The sequence below is a fragment of the Mucor velutinosus genome (genome assembly GCF_035048745.1).
Source record: "Mucor velutinosus strain NIH1002 chromosome Unknown tig00001577, whole genome shotgun sequence".
NCBI classification, from domain to species: domain Eukaryota; kingdom Fungi; phylum Mucoromycota; class Mucoromycetes; order Mucorales; family Mucoraceae; genus Mucor; species Mucor velutinosus.
Genome location: NW_027041934.1, coordinates 21,886 through 42,136, shown reverse-complemented (window position 1 = coordinate 42,136; position 20,251 = coordinate 21,886). Strand labels below are relative to the sequence as shown.

The following is a 20,251-nucleotide window of genomic DNA, read 5'->3' as shown; positions in this document are numbered from 1 at the left end:
ATTTGAGATCATCGTTCAAATGAAGCAATTTCGATCGGTTAAAGCTAAGCAATTGCATAATAACAAATCAGGCTAAACATTGCGCACTAGTCTCAAAAAGCTAAATTATTTGCAGCAATGAGAGCCGCCATTGAACTGACTAATTGCTGGCCAGATTGCTAAACCACTCAGGAAAAACTAAATTAAACTACAGGGTTACACTGGGTCCCTTGCTAGAAATGTGAATGGAAGAGTTTTCCGGGGTGAATTAAGTTTTTTTTTTACATCCCAATTTGAAACTTTTATCATCCTAGTGATTGGTCAAACCTGTCATGACCAAGATGTTATATAAACGTGAATAAATTTTCCATACAAAAGTACTCATCATCTTTTTTCCTCTTGTTCGAATTATCAACCAACAAGATACCATGAAATTCGTTAAGACCGTACATACCTTTGACTACGAATGGAGTTTGGTGTCTGCCGCTCAATGGCAGAAATACCCCAACGATCACTGTCCTCATGTCCAACATGTCGATGTCTTGGATAGAAGAGTAGACCCTGAAACTGGCATTCTCACAACTGAAAGACTCATTACGGTCAAACAAAACGTACCCAGACTTCTTTTAAAGGTAAAGTGTTCTTGTGAGATCGCATGGCTTGTGGTTTGTGTTGCTAATGCCACTTGATTCTAGATTATGGGAGCTGATGAGACTCAATACGTAAGAGAAATCTCAACCATTGATCCTAAAGCAAAGACTTTCACCTTGACTAGTCAGAACCTCTCTTTATGCAACATTATGAAGTGTAATGAGGAGATCTCTTATACCGTATCACCCGAGAATCCTGAAAAGTAAGTGACATTTTACAGGAACCGCAGTAAGCAGCGTCATTGACCGTTTCCGCTCCTTAGAACACAGTTCACACAGCAAGCTACCATGTCTGTAGGAAGTTTCCTTTCTCGCTGGGAAAGTACTATTGAGGACTTTTCCATCAAGAGGTTTCAGCAAAATGCTCAAGTTGGTAGGGAGGGATTTCTGAATGTGCTGGAAAGGTTCGTTGTGATGGCTGAGGCTGCCAAACAGGGACCCAGTGCTACCAATCCAGCACCAGCCAACTAATAGAAAATCCATGTTTCAGCAACTATTGTTTGATTACCCCGCCATATTCGCAATCCATTGATTGAATTCGAGAGGAGAAAAGCTCCTTCTTTTATTTATTTGTACAGTCTTGTCATGTTTCCTTCCAAAATTATATTATTACAATTAATCGCTTGAATAAAAATTGAATAGAAAATCAAATTCAGGTCCATTTGTCGAGATTGGATGCATTAAGATGATAGTATATACAATGTATATCATTTCGCTTCTAGCTGGGATCAAACGATATGCTTTAGTAAATGTTATCCTACAATGTAGTTAGTTCTTGAGCATTTCAAGATGGAGTGCAGCACACAATACTTGAATACAATTGGGGTGTCCGCGAGTAAATTATAGTTGTCTCGTGCAGTGCATACTACTATAAAGTGTCATTCTGAGGCTATAGAATGCAGCTTTTATAGGCAAATATTGCCAACGGTATGACATTCGCTTATTTCTTGACATTGCCCCCATCCCTCAGTCCACAATCTCAATAAATTTATATTCCACAGACACTTTTACAACCCTAATATGGAAACAGAGTTGCCAGACATCTGTCAGGCATGATTCATATATGATTAGAGAGTTAAAATAAATTACTATCAATCAACAATCTAGTTTCTTCTAACATTTTAGCTATTATTAATTTTGCAATATCAGCGAATGGCTCGCGGCAGCGCGAGCTACCTGAACATAGGTGATGAGTTTCCTGACCTACTCTTCGCTTTGGTGGAAACCAACCGAAGAATCAAAAAGCTCACCGTAATCTAATGAATCTATGGTTCCTGTTAGACACTTTCAAAGCCTCAAAAAAGAAAGAAGTTGATCTAACAAGTATTTTGGTGGACCGGCGTTATTAAATGTAGAATGCAATGAGATTATCGTGGCTAATTAAAGTGCTATGACTTGCCACCTACTTTCCATACACTTCAAAAAGCATCTATTATTACTACATTGCCTTCTTGTTGAAAAGGTCATTGAGTTCTCCAGCCAGCCCCACCGGCCAGCCAAAATTAATTCAAACCCAGAGACTCATAGTTTGTTCCAGATTGGCCAAATTTTGATGCTCTTCGATTCAATTAAACTATTTTACCAGATTCGACTAAGTAAAATATGATAATCCTCCAATGCTTCTTTAAGCTTTCTTGGAATGCTTTTCAAGGCGCATCCAACGGTCCCAAGTAAGATAGATGTTTTGAACAAAATTATTGAGGAATTTATGGAAATGTGAAATGAGGTTTTTGGTGAAAATGTCGAGATTTTGAATATGAAAGTCTCATAAATAAAGTTTCAGGAGTTGCTTTAGATGGATACAAACATTTTGAATTAATATATGCCATAGTAAAAGTCTTCATTATCAAGATCAAAAACGCGATCGTTTGGTTTTCAGTGAAAACCATGAGGGGTACCTCATGCTTTTTGGTCGATTTTTGGCCACGTTTTTTTTTTGGCCCAAAAATTTGGGCAATAGTGTCAGCAAGTAGCTACCAGATGAAAGCAATTGTCTGGTACTGTTCTGACGGTCTAAAACGGCTTCTAACACAAGAAAACGCAGCTCAAATGCGCCCAAATTTTGCTGTATCAGGAACACTAAGGACTCAAAAGGGGAAATACCAGTATGCTGCTTGCCTGTATATGAAGTAGCTACGTTTGTATGGATGTAGAGCATCACATAAGAATCAGATCCACAGATAACATAAAGGGTTTTCATGTGTAAGTGGAGGGTCAAAATGAAAGTAGTAGCAGTATTTTGATAAGATACCCAAGGGCAATCGATAGCGCGAGCTGTCGCTACGCAGGATGGTTCTCACCGAAGTGAAGCGAAGATAGAGAGCCATCCGAAGTGTAAACACTCGTATAGTAATAAAAAGGATTTCTACAGACACTTGAAAAGGGACATATAGAAATGACTAGACACTAAAACCAAAGAAGCTTTATTGAAAGATACTTTGAGATCCTTTATATACGAATTATAATTGTTCAACAAGCCAACCGTTCTTTAGCAATTAAGGACCAGTAGAATAAAATTCCTACAATATTTATATAATAACGTAGTACTCTTCAGGAAGCATCTGGTTGATTGGCCGATTGAGGTTGGTGTTCTGGCAATCACACCGTCGCATAGCAATTGACCATAACAAGGTAGAACCGTATGAATATTCCCAGGCTTCTACAGCTCCACCTTTGTAGTTCCTTCCATCATTAGGAATGAATAACAATAAATGTCTGGATCCGATCATAGCCAAATTGCCTGGAACTCATCTAGTCCGACAGGCTCAAAAAACATAATGCATGAATTAGCTTTACCAAAATCAATATGCCTCCTACTCGAATTAGAAATTGCATAGGCTGCAGAACTGCCCTTCCAGAAGACTTCAACTACTGAAGATGTGATTCATGTCGCGTAAATAAACGCTATAAAGCAAAAACATTACCAATTTGGCAGCTTTCAAGCCTTCATATCTTGCCATACAGACTTTTCTGAGCCTTGGGAATGACGCCAAACAATTGTACTTGAGTAGTAGAAACAACTTGACACTATTGCCCAAATTTTTGGGCCAAACAAAACATGGCCAAAAATCGACCAAAAAGCATGAGGTACCCCTCATGGTTTTCACTGAAAACCAAACGATCGCATTTTTGATCTTGATAATGAAGACTTTTACTATGGCATATATTAATTCAAAATGTTTGTATCCATCTAAAGCAACTCCTGAAACTTTATTTATGAGACTTTCATATTCAAAATCTCGACATTTTCACCAAAAACCTCATTTCACATTTCCATAAATTCCTCAATAATTTTGTTCAAAACATCTATCTTACTTGGGATCGTTGGATGCGCCTTGGAAAGTACTCCAAGAATGTATTAGGAAGCATCAGATGATAATGACAGTTTATATAGTCGAATATCATAAAATAAATTAAAGAAGTCGAAAAAAGATAATATCTGTCCAATCTTGAGCAGAGAAAAAGGTAACTGAGTTTGAATCAATTTTGGCGACGGTGCTGCTGCTGGCTGACCCAAATGCCTTTCTGATGATGACAATAATGCTGACATTGATGATTGTGATGTTAATTAAAGGGGATCTTGTGAGTATTTCCCTATAAAGATGTTTTTTTTGCAATAAGAAGCTCCCAGAAAGTGGTTGTGGATCTTTTACAAGTCCTACATTTGTGTATGGCTAGCTTTATGTCAACAGCATCAGCAAACGAGTACCTCTCCCTCCTAACTCTGATATACCTTTTTTTTTTATCTTATCTCTGATTTGGAATGTCTTCGGCAAGAGTCTTCAGGGCGTTGCCACCATTGAGCGTAGCGAGATCGATTGGCTAATGCAATACTGTATTTATATTCGTATCTTGTGTACAAATTTACTTTATGAAACACCATCTGGTGAAGAATCTTATCTCTGAGCCATCAAATTGCTTTTTGTGGCTAGAACGCTAAACGTATTTTGAGTTTGATCCCGACATCGAGGACGTGTAACATTTCAATTACACTGAGCTATGGTACAATTGAAACCGAGGAATTTAGAGCTTTACCATCTTGAGAGAATATACCGAATAAACAGTGATTTGCAGGATTAAAATCTTTGTGATACCTTCTGTTGTCTCTGAAGTTGAATACCTGTACGCACATTTGATGAGGGTCAAGATGGAAGGAAGAGTGCTGCATGAATAAAGGACAGATTTGTTAGACCCCGCCGTACAAGATGTGTTTGATTCGTATGTATGACACATTGTACATGGGTTGCATGTTATAAAAAGCCTATCTCTCAAAGAATTTCGCATTTGAAAGACTGTTGCGTATGCAATTTATACATTTATGTTCGTCTGTTTACAATATACTATTCATAGGTCATATCTAGCTAAATACATAGTAATCAAAATGTTGATCTGCATAATTAAGTGTGTATCAACATGCGTGATGTATTGCACAGGAAACTCCGAGAAGGGTTTCAGTAACGCTGAAAAGATTTCTCAGGGGATTCATTCGCATAAGCTTATCACATTCACTAGATAAAAAGCCTCAATAAACATAGAAACAAGTAGCATGAAAATTTATCATCACCCAGCAACAAGGATTATCAGCTGCTGTAAGTAATCACTCCTTAAATAGTCCTAAGTTTACACAAAACCAAGCAGTGGAGTAGACCTGAGCCCATGCATAAAGTAGTACAGAATTCATGAAACAATGACGATACACTTTACAATTTTCTTGTTTCCATTAACACCTCTTTTTCTCCGTTTTCCTCATCATTTTTTTTTTGAATAGCATGCTCAGCACAACAACAAAATCGTCGCAACAACAAAATCAAACGCAAAGAAAGAAGAAGAAGCAATATCAACAAGGTGATAAAATATTGAGCAGCTCGTCGCCAACATGGCTCCTGAGCTGGTTTTCACAACTGACAAAGCCAAACTTGAAATCATCTTCATCGTCCTCACACTCGTCGATATCGACAACACCAAGCGTCATTTTGCCATGGAAGAACAACCACAAAGCATCGCCTTCGTCATCAGTCGTGATAACAGATCCCATTAATGTCCCTACCATCAAATATACCCCATCGTCTGAACATGTAAATAGACCAGAAAAGCGATCTTTTACGCAGCAACCACAACAGCAAGATCAGCATCGACCCAGCATCACAATCTCCTTAACACCATCTGTTGTATCATCCGAAAGACGAAATTCTCAACAAACAATCAGTAGTTCATTTACTACATCTGATGATCAATATTCGACCACAGCCGCGTCATATTATCAACGTCGTGATAGCTCTGAGAGATCTATTCTATCTGAACTATGGTCCAAAGCAAGACGAAGGCACCCACATTATCCTCGTTTTCATTGGCCGCATCGACATGCGCAAAGCCTAGGAAGCAGCCCTCAACAACAGCCACCATATATGCGTGTTCAACCCTCAACAACCGATGATTCAATAACAGCAGCACAAGCACAAGCAGCAGCAGCAGCAGCAGCAGCCATCTCATGCCCCTCCTCCTATCGACATCAACACTACTTTCCAAGACATTTCAAGAGACACTCTATCAGCTCACTTATGACATCTGCTGATAACACACCTTCAGGATCAAGGCCAAATTCGGTCATGCTGTCTCAGCCAACTTCGCCCAATTTTGCAGCTCTACTCGTGAAACGGCAAAACGAAGATGACGATGTGGATAATTACTGGCTGTCGGACGAAGATAGCTGCTCTTGCCAGGTATTGAAAAAAGAGCGTTGGATCATCAAGCATGAGTTGATTACACTTGCTGTGGACGGGTAAGGTTCTTTGGGTTCAACAGAAATCAAAATTCATGCAAAAAAAAACGAATATATTTATTTTTAGGCTGTTTTCCATCCCTGAAATGGTTACACTATCATCCTCCATCGAAAAGCATGTGTTGCAGATTGGGTAAGTTGTCTACATGTGACAAGCCTGCATGTGTGTCTGATATTGGCATAGGTGTGGCGATGCTGCCTGGAGTATCGATGTCGCTATTCAATACCCCAAATGGATAGTGGTTGGCTTGGACGACGGAGATGGCGGTGGCGGTATCAATGGGCTATCGTTCAAAAGGAGTATCCCCAGAAATTTCAAATTTATACGACGAAGCTCTATTCTGCAAGGCTTGAAAAACCTACCCGATGGCACGTTTGATTTCATAGCATTTCGCTTTCTGCTCTTGGGATACACGCTTGAGCAATACCAAGCACTGATTGCAGAATGTCTCAGAATATGCAAACCCGGCGGATACATTGAAGTGATGGAGATGGACATGCGGATATACCACCAAAGGGCGCTATCGTTGTCTGTTACCCAGCTGCTCAACAATGAAGGTATGCTGTGCATTTGCAGGAAGCAAATCAGTTTGATCTAAACCTTAAGAAACATGACAGTGATTAGTGCCATTGAATCCCAATCTCTGGATCCAAGACTAGCTCGAAGATTGCAGGATCTGGTCGTGGAAGAAAAAGTGAAAACACACATTGAAGTAAAGTACATCTCGCTACCCTTGGGCGTTTGGGGAGGTCGATTAGGAGTGATGTTTCGTGATGATATACATGCCTTGATCGAGTCCTATCAACCAGAAATTGCTGAAGCAAGTCAAAAGCCTGCTCGATCAGAGGCCGAACTGGAGTACAAGACGGAATTGATGGATCATGAATTAGACTCGAACAGAGCATTCATGAATCTTCATTTGATGGTGATCCAAAAAGCCATGAATTAAAGATGTAATAAAACTCAATACGTGACGGGTAATCATTCCCAAATGCCTCGTTACCCCTTGCCAATGTGCCCAGCAATCTTGTTATTTTCCTTTCTTTATCAACAACAAAATGTCATTCTTTGGTGGTGGAGGTCTTCAACAAAATCAGCAAGCTATCAATCCTCAAAACATTGCGCTTGCCGAGCAAGAGCTCGAGATGGTCACTGATTTGTTCAACAGGTACATTTGATGATCGTATACGACATTTGGCTCTCGCATGTTAACATTTAAACATGTCTAGAATCGCTGATTCCTGTCATAAAAAGTGTATTTCGACCAATTACGACCAAGCCGATTTGAGTCAAGGCGAGGCTGTCTGTATCGATCGCTGTGTTGCCAAGTTTATCGATGTCAATACCAAGGTCGGTGAGAAAATGCAACAAATGGGCGGTCAGTAAACCATAAACTCCAACATTTCAACAAGAAGAGAGAAATGCAAAGAACATTGTTACCATTTTTATAACAACCCGCCTCTTTAAAAAGCTGTATATATAGGATCGTAATGAGAAGAACCAAGAAAATAAAACGCAACATGTCTGACATTTGAATGCTCAATCGGCCTGCATGCTTCTGTATTCTTCCGATGTGGATGGATCAATGAAATGCAAGTGTATTTTTAACAAACATAACACACGTATGATGACATGACTTGGGGGTTTTAAGGGGACAGAAGGATCTTGTATTTTTTTCATGACAAAAAAAGAGTGAGAATGTTCTGTAACGTTCGACAGACCCAAGAAACCAATAAAGGTTCTTTAGTGTTCTTTGCTGAATTTTCTTTTTGTAGCGAGAATATATAAAGAACCAAAATCTCGGAGTTTCTTATCCTTTCTTTCATTACACCTGACAAAAATTTGTCTCATAAAATACACACACAATCCTCATGAATCTAGCTTCATCTTTTATACCTTCCTCCTTTACACCAATGTCATCCACCCTATCGAGCAGCGACCGCAACTTTATAGAATTTACTCGCTGCTTATACAAGGCCAAGTCAGTGGTACAAGAATTGCAAGAATTTAGCAAAACAGTTGGCCCAACATTGTGTCTGTCTCCATTTGCACAGAAGCAGAGCTATGATCCCAGAATCTCAACGGATGAATTCATAAAGCATGTAAATCAGTATTTGGAAGATTCTTTTCGAAAATTCAACAACATGTGCCGTGTGCTCCTGATTGTCCTCACAAAATTGGAATCAAACCAGCCTGTTCGAAGAGAAAGAATCGATTCATTTAGACAGGAAGTTTTGAACGAGTGGAAAAAAGCTGACAAAGTGCGACAAGATCTACTGTTGTTAGTGCAAGATTCATATCAAGTATCCAAGCTGCCCTCGCCACAATCAATTCCATCAAGCTCTGACTATGACGAGGAAGACGATGAGGGAGAAGAAGAGCCTGGCTCAGAAGCAAGCCTGGAGCCCACCTTATCAGAAGACTCAACGACATCAGTGTAGCTTCGACTACCAAATACCTATATATACTCACTCATCATACTCACTCCACTCAGCATAAGTTTGACGCTCGATCTTGATCATGTCGATGCGGACAAAGTTGATAATGTCAGGACAATATGATTGCCTTGAACCACCAGTTATATATATATATATACCATTCTCTTTCTGTGTGTAATTAGTAATAAATGTTCCTTTCTTTTTCTTTTCTATACATTGAAAGTTTATTAAAAAAAAAAAAAAAAGAGGTATTTTATACAGTTTTGTCATCTTGTTCTCTGCAAACCGCTCTATGGCCATGCTTCCAATGATCTTTCTGACATTCACGGGAACAATAAGAAACTCTTTGACATCGACCACAGCGCTTGAAGCTTCCAGGTTCTTCTTCTTTTTTGTCACACATGACGTTGGCGCATTGACGATGAGAAGCGCTCTCGGGGGTTGCCTCCTTGGCAAGTTGGCGAATCAACTTTTCTTGATCTGCTTGGCTTAGTTTCTCAAAATTCTCCATGTTTTCCTTTTCAAGTGCAATCAACCATTTTTCTTGATCTGCTTGGCTTAGTTTCTCAAAATTCTCCATGTTTTCCTTTTCAAGTGCAACACGAGCAGCCATCTTGGCTCTCAAAATACGAACTAGGTAATTATAGGCTTCGAGATCGCCACGTACAAGTGCTAACTCCATGTAGTTTTGTGCCTTGTCCATGTCGTAAAGACCATAGTCTTTGGATCCAAAAATCAAACCAAGCATCATCATTGCATCCGCATCACCATTATTGGCCGCATCCTGTTGAGCAGCAGTCAATTTGTGTCATATTTACATAACTTGAATCATCATTTACCTCCATCAATTCAATGCCAGTGACAATGTAATCCTCAGGTTCACTGCCAGGGTTGCCAGCTTCTTTAGCCAATTCAGAGTTCTTTGACATGAGCAAATACATTCTACCAACTAGAATGATTTGAAACAGGTTATTCTACATGATAATATCATGCTGTAATCCTTGTACAACTTACGTGCATTACAGGAGGCGGAGAAACCCCATTGCTTTGCTCTTTCGAAATATTCTATGGCTTTCTTGATATCTCTAAAAGGGGAAGTATCCTTGACATACCCTTGATGAATGATACCCAGATTATGAGCTGAATCGGGATAGCCTATTTTAAACCTTTTCAGTGCATAGAACCTCGATTGAAGCTTATTGTTCTATTATACCTTGTTCGTATGCCTTTTGGTAATATTCAATGGCTTTTTCAATGTCCTTTTTGCATCCAACACCGTTCTCCAAAAAAAAACCAAGTTTATGACATGCCATCTAATAAAAAGTTAGTCTTTGTCTGGCTTCTCCCAATATCTAGAATCTTTTTTTTTTTATGCACACGCTTACAGGATTCAGAGCGTCGGCTGCTTTCTTGTACCATTCGTAAGATAAAGCCTTTGCATTTTGTCCCTCTTTCAAATTGGAACCACCAGCCAATTTCTCTTCTTGCATATAAATTGATCCAATTTGAACTGCAGCCATTGTATACCCCTTCTCAAACGCACGCTCCAATAAATGCTTTGCTCCTTCGAAATTAGGACTGGCGGCAGGACTCATGGAAGCACGATCCTCTGGCCCTGAGGGCTCACGACGGATACCACCATATAACAATGATCCCAAAACTAAGTCATGAATACTGCTGTCTTGATCTTCTTCCAATTGAAGGTCTTCAGCTGCTTTGTCAATGTTCATGTCGGTAGTGGATAATTTTTCAACGGCTTCATGTTGAGCATCGTCGAACAGCTTGTATTCCTCGGCCCATTTGATGTTGGCACGTTCAAGCTTGGGGAAATGTCAATGACAATCATGAATTGGGGTTTCGATCAAGCTTGCATACCTTTTTACCAACGCAGTTACGTTTTTCGTATTCAGTAGCAAGTTGTTGAGCGGCTACAGGTAATGCGGTTGGCATTTGCTTTGCAAACTCTGGGTCAGTCTCATTGTACAAGGCAACCAACAAACGAGACTGTTGCTCAGTCATGCCCAAGAAGGCAGGAATTTGCAAAGGCTCGCCGCCCATGGTGCCTTCGTGCATATGTTCTTGGTTGGTTGATTCAGCAGACATTTACGAGTTGAATTTTGGTTCAAGTAAAAAACAACGTTTTCAATTTTCAAAATATAATTGCTTTTGGCCTATCGAGAAAAAAATGCAGAAATTTTGATGTGGCTTGTAGATCGCAATCTGACAAAAAAAAAAGGGGAATTAAAGCACATCAAGTGGCTTTTTGAAGCCTCTGTCTTAACAATTGAGAGACATTGCTGGTAGATCGTCAAGGCATGCTGAATGAGCGTCAGGTTCTTGATCTGGTGGTGTTGCTTGCTATGCATTTCGATAATTGACATTTCTAATATGCAGTCCTTTTTGGTTATATTTACTTTTCCAGCAAAAGCAGTTAAAGCGGCTTTGATTAAACCAACTCTCTTGAGGATTTCAAAGAAAACAGACCTATGTACCTGTTTGCTAAAGTATATAGGATAAAGAAACACATACTATATTTTATGTATAGCATACGTTTCAAAGTAGAAAGGCGAGTCAGAGTCGTTTTGATCGCATCCAGTTGCTTTTTGGCAATAACTATGCATATTGAGGAGAGGTTACGCGAAGTTGAGGAGTGGCGATCTTTGCGAATCCCCTCCCCCCCACTTAACGCTGGCAGGATATCCACATAGCTCTACAACATCATCCAATGCGAATATTAATTTACCGTAAATAAAAAACACTATAGGTGGGTTTTAACAAGGTGCCTATCGGTTTTATCGATGCCCTTGGTTTCGATTATTCTTGCATCTATTTGGTCATCTAATGAGCTTTTTAGGAATCATTAGCATAAGATGTATAGAGAGCTGACCAAGTGTTGAGAGATGCATAATGGATCTGAATATTGTAAGTTTGCTAGGTAAAGAAACTGCAAGCAGCCTGAATATAATGCGGATGGTATTATGTGAACGTATGGTTCGAAAGAGTAATATCAGTCTACAGGAGGCGGCTTCAAATGTTTGTGCTTTTACTTTACAGCATTTTCTTCTATTCTGTGGCGGACACAACATAATAATAAGCTTGCCAACCAATTTTCAGATTACAATAGTACGGTAAGATATTTTAAAGTGTTTATACTTCGTATCGTAAATGCATAGCTTGAGTAAAAAACGACATTGCACATCGTGGTTTTAAACAGGTAAGGATGGAGGTAAATTTCAGTTTGTACACTTAAAAAAAAGTAGAATAAAGCAAGCTATAACTGTCTAATTTTAAAAGCAAAACTCTCCATCATGTCAAGTATCTATTGATAACTTAAAACCAGCAAGTTAATATGGCCCTTTTCGTACGCTCCGATTTTTAAAATGCTCGGTCAAATTCATTCTTGTGTGATGTACACGTGCAGAAGGTCAACGGAGCTTCAATTTCTATTGTTCTGAATGATGATCCATGGGATTCCGAAATCTAATTGACCTTAAAATTTTATCCAATCTAAAATCCAATTGCACCATCATCTTCTACGCAAAAAACTGTCATAGGAACATGTTACTTTTTGTCATAGGAACATGTTACTTTCAAAGCTCTAGCTCGAATTTTTCAAAATCGATGTTCGATCGTCCAAAAGTTGAAAACCTCAAAATCAAAAAAACATTTTGTACATCCAGGTCCTCATAGGTGAAAAGATTTTGAACAAAAATCCATGATTTTGCATGATACCCCTTTTTTTTTACCATATCTCAACAAATACTCATTGGATTCGCACAAAACAAGGACCATTCGATAGCTCTACATTATATCCATTATAATATAAGGGTTCAAGTACCAGATGTACGTTCCCTTCATAAACCTGCTCAAAATCTTATATTTCATGAGCTACAAGCAGGGGATAATCCAAAACTTTTTTTTTATTTATCTATAATAACCATATTATCGTATAGAGAATTGAAAAAGAAACAGAACCTATTAAGCTTTAAGCTCATGTTCACTTAACCAAAAAATTTCCTGTCGAATGAGCTATTGCTTGAAGCTCTGGCATAACTCTATTATAAAATATTGAAAATCTTGTCCTGACCAAAAAAATCGTCACCAGATTTTTGGCTTGCTATCACACGTAGATTTTGAACAAAAATCCATGATTTTGCATGATACCCCTTTTTTTTTACCATATCTCAACAAATACTCATTGGATTCGCACAAAACAAGGACCATTCGATAGCTCTACATTATATCCATTATAATATAAGGGTTTCAAGTACCAGATGTACGTTTCCTTCATAAACCTCTCAAAATCTTATATTTATGAGCTACAAGCAGGGGATAATCCAAAACTTTTTTTTACAACTCAATAACCTCAAGTCAAACATCCTCTACTTAAACCAAAGTATCAAAGTATTCTCTACAACTTTTAATAGACATATGACCCAGGTTTATATACTAATCAAAAAGTCTTATTAACAGCATCTGTCAAAATTTGCTTATTTTCTCAATTCTCCAATTCCTCATCATCACCGCATCAATCTAAAATCCAATTGCACCATCATCTTCTACGGCAAAAAACTGTCATAGGAACATGTTACTTTCAAAGCTCTAGCTCGAATTTTTCAAAAAATCGATGTTCGATCGTCCAAAAGTTGAAAACCTCAAAATCAAAAAACATTTTGTACATCCAGTCCTCATAGGTGAAAAGTTTAGAATCATATAAAACTGAAATATGTTGTAGAATGATGATATTGGGGCAACTTCTAAGTGGGAACATTACATTGAAATGTCTGCTTCATGAGTTAATCAACATTGGAGATGCTATTTTTAAGCGGGGGAATATGCATACCTTAAATTGCAAAATCTTATTATTATCAAACAAAGCAAGCTATAACTGTCTAATTTTAAAAGCAAAACTCTCCATCATGTCAAGTATCTATTGATAACTTAAAACCAGCAAGTTAATATGGCCCTTTTCGTACGCTCCGATTTTTAAAATGCTCGGTGAAATTCTTTTTTGATAGTAACCATCCCTTCAAACTTATACGAAACTTGTGAAGAATTCAAAGGAGAATACAATGGTATACATATCAAGTGTCTGGTGTACATTGCTCAACTGATTTTTGATGAGATAACTTTTGCGACTTTTTCACTGTTTTTAAAAGATTAATCAGTGTCTGTCATCAAAACATTTTGTTAAGCATTACTAAACATTGTAAACCAAAAAATTTCCTGTCGAATGAGCTATTGCTTGAAGCTCTGGCATAACTCTATTATAAAATATTGAAAATCTTGTCCTGACCAAAAAATCGTCACCAGATTTTTTGCTTGCTATCACACGTAGATTTTGAACAAAAATCCATGATTTTGCATGATACCCCTTTTTTTACCATATCTCAACAAATACTCATTGGATTCGCACAAAACAAGGACCATTCGATAGCTCTACATTATATCCATTATAATATAAGGGTTTCAAGTACCAGATGTACGTTCCCTTCATAAACCTGCTCAAAATCTTATATTTCATGAGCTACAAGCAGGGGATAATCCAAAACTTTTTTTTTATTTATCTATAATAACCATATTATCGTATAGAGAATTGAAAAAGAAACAGAACCTATTAAGCTTTAAGCTCATGTTCACTTAGTAACGTCAACCGGTACGGCCTTTTGAAATTTGTTCATTTTTACTATCTTTCCTCATTACTCATCCACATTGTCCTCAATAACCTCAAGTCAAACATCCTCTACTTAACCAAAGTATTCTCTACAACTTTTAATAGACATATGACCCAGGTTTATATACTAATCAAAAAGTCTTATTAACAGCATCTGTCCAAAATTTGCTTATTTCTCAATTCTCCAATTCCTCATCATCACCGCATCCAATCTAAAATCCAATTGCACCATCATCTTCTACGCAAAAAACTGTCATAGGAACATGTTACTTTCAAAGCTCTAGCTCGAATTTTTCAAAAATCGATGTTCGATCGTCCAAAAGTTGAAAACCTCAAAATCAAAAAAACATTTTGTACATCCAGGTCCTCATAGGTGAAAAGTTTAGAATCATATAAAACTGAAATATGTTGTAGAATGATGATATTGGGGCAACTTCTAAGTGGGAACATTACATTGGAAATGTCTGCTTCATGAGTTAATCAACATTGGAGATGCTATTTTTAAGCGGGGGAATATGCATACCTTAAATTGCAAAATCTTATTATTATCAAACAAAGCAAGCTATAACTGTCTAATTTTAAAAGCAAAACTCTCCATCATGTCAAGTATCTATTGATAACTTAAAACCAGCAAGTTAATATGGCCCTTTTCGTACGCTCCGATTTTTAAAATGCTCGGTCAAATTCATTCTTGTGTGATGTACACGTGCAGAAGGTCAACGGAGCTTCAATTTCTATTGTTCTGAATGATGATCCATGGGATTCCGAAATCTAATTGACCTTAAAATTATGCGTTTCTTGATAGTAACCATCCCTTCAAACTTATACGAAACTTGTGAAGAATTCAAAGGAGAATACAATGGTATACATATCAAGTGTCTGGTGTACATTGCTCAACTGATTTTTGATGAGATAACTTTTGCGACTTTTTCACTGTTTTTAAAAGATTAATCAGTGTCTGTCATCAAAACATTTTGTTAAGCATTACTAAACATTGTAAACCAAAAAATTTCCTGTCGAATGAGCTATTGCTTGAAGCTCTGGCATAACTCTATTATAAAATATTGAAAATCTTGTCCTGACCAAAAAATCGTCACCAGATTTTTTGCTTGCTATCACACGTAGATTTTGAACAAAAATCCATGATTTTGCATGATACCCCTTTTTTTTACCATATCTCAACAAATACTCATTGGATTCGCACAAAACAAGGACCATTCGATAGCTCTACATTATATCCATTATAATATAAGGGTTTCAAGTACCAGATGTACGTTCCCTTCATAAACCTGCTCAAAATCTTATATTTCATGAGCTACAAGCAGGGGATAATCCAAAACTTTTTTTTTATTTATCTATAATAACCATATTATCGTATAGAGAATTGAAAAAGAAACAGAACCTATTAAGCTTTAAGCTCATGTTCACTTAGTAACGTCAACCGGTACGGCCTTTTGAAATTTGTTCATTTTTACTATCTTTCCTCATTACTCATCCACATTGTCCTCAATAACCTCAAGTCAAACATCCTCTACTTAACCAAAGTATTCTCTACAACTTTTAATAGACATATGACCCAGGTTTATATACTAATCAAAAAGTCTTATTAACAGCATCTGTCCAAAATTTGCTTATTTCTCAATTCTCCAATTCCTCATCATCACCGCATCCAATCTAAAATCCAATTGCACCATCATCTTCTACGCAAAAAACTGTCATAGGAACATGTTACTTTCAAAGCTCTAGCTCGAATTTTTCAAAAATCGATGTTCGATCGTCCAAAAGTTGAAAACCTCAAAATCAAAAAAACATTTTGTACATCCAGGTCCTCATAGGTGAAAAGTTTAGAATCATATAAAACTGAAATATGTTGTAGAATGATGATATTGGGGCAACTTCTAAGTGGGAACATTACATTGGAAATGTCTGCTTCATGAGTTAATCAACATTGGAGATGCTATTTTTAAGCGGGGGAATATGCATACCTTAAATTGCAAAATCTTATTATTATCAAACAAAGCAAGCTATAACTGTCTAATTTTAAAAGCAAAACTCTCCATCATGTCAAGTATCTATTGATAACTTAAAACCAGCAAGTTAATATGGCCCTTTTCGTACGCTCCGATTTTTAAAATGCTCGGTCAAATTCATTCTTGTGTGATGTACACGTGCAGAAGGTCAACGGAGCTTCAATTTCTATTGTTCTGAATGATGATCCATGGGATTCCGAAATCTAATTGACCTTAAAATTATGCGTTTCTTGATAGTAACCATCCCTTCAAACTTATACGAAACTTGTGAAGAATTCAAAGGAGAATACAATGGTATACATATCAAGTGTCTGGTGTACATTGCTCAACTGATTTTTGATGAGATAACTTTTGCGACTTTTTCACTGTTTTTAAAAGATTAATCAGTGTCTGTCATCAAAACATTTTGTTAAGCATTACTAAACATTGTAAACCAAAAAATTTCCTGTCGAATGAGCTATTGCTTGAAGCTCTGGCATAACTCTATTATAAAATATTGAAAATCTTGTCCTGACCAAAAAATCGTCACCAGATTTTTTGCTTGCTATCACACGTAGATTTTGAACAAAAATCCATGATTTTGCATGATACCCCTTTTTTTTACCATATCTCAACAAATACTCATTGGATTCGCACAAAACAAGGACCATTCGATAGCTCTACATTATATCCATTATAATATAAGGGTTTCAAGTACCAGATGTACGTTCCCTTCATAAACCTGCTCAAAATCTTATATTTCATGAGCTACAAGCAGGGGATAATCCAAAACTTTTTTTTTATTTATCTATAATAACCATATTATCGTATAGAGAATTGAAAAAGAAACAGAACCTATTAAGCTTTAAGCTCATGTTCACTTAGTAACGTCAACCGGTACGGCCTTTTGAAATTTGTTCATTTTTACTATCTTTCCTCATTACTCATCCACATTGTCCTCAATAACCTCAAGTCAAACATCCTCTACTTAACCAAAGTATTCTCTACAACTTTTAATAGACATATGACCCAGGTTTATATACTAATCAAAAAGTCTTATTAACAGCATCTGTCCAAAATTTGCTTATTTCTCAATTCTCCAATTCCTCATCATCACCGCATCCAATCTAAAATCCAATTGCACCATCATCTTCTACGCAAAAAACTGTCATAGGAACATGTTACTTTCAAAGCTCTAGCTCGAATTTTTCAAAAATCGATGTTCGATCGTCCAAAAGTTGAAAACCTCAAAATCAAAAAAACATTTTGTACATCCAGGTCCTCATAGGTGAAAAGTTTAGAATCATATAAAACTGAAATATGTTGTAGAATGATGATATTGGGGCAACTTCTAAGTGGGAACATTACATTGGAAATGTCTGCTTCATGAGTTAATCAACATTGGAGATGCTATTTTTAAGCGGGGGAATATGCATACCTTAAATTGCAAAATCTTATTATTATCAAACAAAGCAAGCTATAACTGTCTAATTTTAAAAGCAAAACTCTCCATCATGTCAAGTATCTATTGATAACTTAAAACCAGCAAGTTAATATGGCCCTTTTCGTACGCTCCGATTTTTAAAATGCTCGGTCAAATTCATTCTTGTGTGATGTACACGTGCAGAAGGTCAACGGAGCTTCAATTTCTATTGTTCTGAATGATGATCCATGGGATTCCGAAATCTAATTGACCTTAAAATTATGCGTTTCTTGATAGTAACCATCCCTTCAAACTTATACGAAACTTGTGAAGAATTCAAAGGAGAATACAATGGTATACATATCAAGTGTCTGGTGTACATTGCTCAACTGATTTTTGATGAGATAACTTTTGCGACTTTTTCACTGTTTTTAAAAGATTAATCAGTGTCTGTCATCAAAACATTTTGTTAAGCATTACTAAACATTGTAAACCAAAAAATTTCCTGTCGAATGAGCTATTGCTTGAAGCTCTGGCATAACTCTATTATAAAATATTGAAAATCTTGTCCTGACCAAAAAATCGTCACCAGATTTTTTGCTTGCTATCACACGTAGATTTTGAACAAAAATCCATGATTTTGCATGATACCCCTTTTTTTTACCATATCTCAACAAATACTCATTGGATTCGCACAAAACAAGGACCATTCGATAGCTCTACATTATATCCATTATAATATAAGGGTTTCAAGTACCAGATGTACGTTCCCTTCATAAACCTGCTCAAAATCTTATATTTCATGAGCTACAAGCAGGGGATAATCCAAAACTTTTTTTTTATTTATCTATAATAACCATATTATCGTATAGAGAATTGAAAAAGAAACAGAACCTATTAAGCTTTAAGCTCATGTTCACTTAGTAACGTCAACCGGTACGGCCTTTTGAAATTTGTTCATTTTTACTATCTTTCCTCATTACTCATCCACATTGTCCTCAATAACCTCAAGTCAAACATCCTCTACTTAACCAAAGTATTCTCTACAACTTTTAATAGACATATGACCCAGGTTTATATACTAATCAAAAAGTCTTATTAACAGCATCTGTCCAAAATTTGCTTATTTCTCAATTCTCCAATTCCTCATCATCACCGCATCCAATCTAAAATCCAATTGCACCATCATCTTCTACGCAAAAAACTGTCATAGGAACATGTTACTTTCAAAGCTCTAGCTCGAATTTTTCAAAAATCGATGTTCGATCGTCCAAAAGTTGAAAACCTCAAAATCAAAAAAACATTTTGTACATCCAGGTCCTCATAGGTGAAAAGTTTAGAATCATATAAAACTGAAATATGTTGTAGAATGATGATATTGGGGCAACTTCTAAGTGGGAACATTACATTGGAAATGTCTGCTTCATGAGTTAATCAACATTGGAGATGCTATTTTTAAGCGGGGGAATATGCATACCTTAAATTGCAAAATCTTATTATTATCAAACAAAGCAAGCTATAACTGTCTAATTTTAAAAGCAAAACTCTCCATCATGTCAAGTATCTATTGATAACTTAAAACCAGCAAGTTAATATGGCCCTTTTCGTACGCTCCGATTTTTAAAATGCTCGGTCAAATTCATTCTTGTGTGATGTACACGTGCAGAAGGTCAACGGAGCTTCAATTTCTATTGTTCTGAATGATGATCCATGGGATTCCGAAATCTAATTGACCTTAAAATTATGCGTTTCTTGATAGTAACCATCCCTTCAAACTTATACGAAACTTGTGAAGAATTCAAAGGAGAATACAATGGTATACATATCAAGTGTCTGGTGTACATTGCTCAACTGATTTTTGATGAGATAACTTTTGCGACTTTTTCACTGTTTTTAAAAGATTAATCAGTGTCTGTCATCAAAACATTTTGTTAAGCATTACTAAACATTGTAAACCAAAAAATTTCCTGTCGAATGAGCTATTGCTTGAAGCTCTGGCATAACTCTATTATAAAATATTGAAAATCTTGTCCTGACCAAAAAATCGTCACCAGATTTTTTGCTTGCTATCACACGTAGATTTTGAACAAAAATCCATGATTTTGCATGATACCCCTTTTTTTTACCATATCTCAACAAATACTCATTGGATTCGCACAAAACAAGGACCATTCGATAGCTCTACATTATATCCATTATAATATAAGGGTTTCAAGTACCAGATGTACGTTCCCTTCATAAACCTGCTCAAAATCTTATATTTCATGAGCTACAAGCAGGGGATAATCCAAAACTTTT

General features: G+C 36.8%; 5 protein-coding genes across 5 annotated transcripts; 4 read left to right on the top strand and 1 right to left on the bottom strand.

The window, feature by feature from the left end:
- Nucleotides 1-407: 407 nt before the first annotated feature.
- On the top strand, nucleotides 408-1,100 carry ATC70_013454 (uncharacterized protein; the record flags this gene model as incomplete). Its single annotated transcript, XM_064832618.1, has 3 exons — nucleotides 408-611; nucleotides 675-832; nucleotides 893-1,100. The coding sequence occupies 3 exons, from the start codon at nucleotides 408-410 to the stop codon at nucleotides 1,098-1,100; spliced, it is 570 nt and encodes a 189-aa protein (XP_064675497.1).
- A 4,298-nt stretch (nucleotides 1,101-5,398) lies between these two features.
- ATC70_013453 (uncharacterized protein) lies at nucleotides 5,399-7,358 on the top strand (the record flags this gene model as incomplete). Its single annotated transcript, XM_064832617.1, has 4 exons — nucleotides 5,399-6,408; nucleotides 6,476-6,541; nucleotides 6,593-6,966; nucleotides 7,027-7,358. 4 exons carry the CDS (start codon nucleotides 5,399-5,401, stop codon nucleotides 7,356-7,358), a joined length of 1,782 nt encoding a protein of 593 aa, XP_064675496.1.
- Nucleotides 7,359-7,467: 109 nt separating this feature from the next.
- Nucleotides 7,468-7,795, top strand: ATC70_013452 (uncharacterized protein; the record flags this gene model as incomplete). The annotated part of the gene is made up of 2 exons (XM_064832616.1): nucleotides 7,468-7,577; nucleotides 7,639-7,795. 2 exons carry the CDS (start codon nucleotides 7,468-7,470, stop codon nucleotides 7,793-7,795), a joined length of 267 nt encoding a protein of 88 aa, XP_064675495.1.
- Nucleotides 7,796-8,322: 527 nt separating this feature from the next.
- On the top strand, nucleotides 8,323-8,850 carry ATC70_013451 (uncharacterized protein; the record flags this gene model as incomplete). Its single annotated transcript, XM_064832615.1, has 1 exon — nucleotides 8,323-8,850. The coding sequence occupies one exon, from the start codon at nucleotides 8,323-8,325 to the stop codon at nucleotides 8,848-8,850; it is 528 nt and encodes a 175-aa protein (XP_064675494.1).
- Nucleotides 8,851-9,100: 250 nt separating this feature from the next.
- Nucleotides 9,101-10,950, bottom strand: ATC70_013450 (uncharacterized protein; the record flags this gene model as incomplete). The annotated part of the gene is made up of 6 exons (XM_064832614.1): nucleotides 9,101-9,631; nucleotides 9,687-9,796; nucleotides 9,862-10,002; nucleotides 10,061-10,160; nucleotides 10,233-10,667; nucleotides 10,723-10,950. 6 exons carry the CDS (start codon nucleotides 10,948-10,950, stop codon nucleotides 9,101-9,103), a joined length of 1,545 nt encoding a protein of 514 aa, XP_064675493.1.
- Between the last annotated feature and the right edge of the window lie 9,301 nt (nucleotides 10,951-20,251).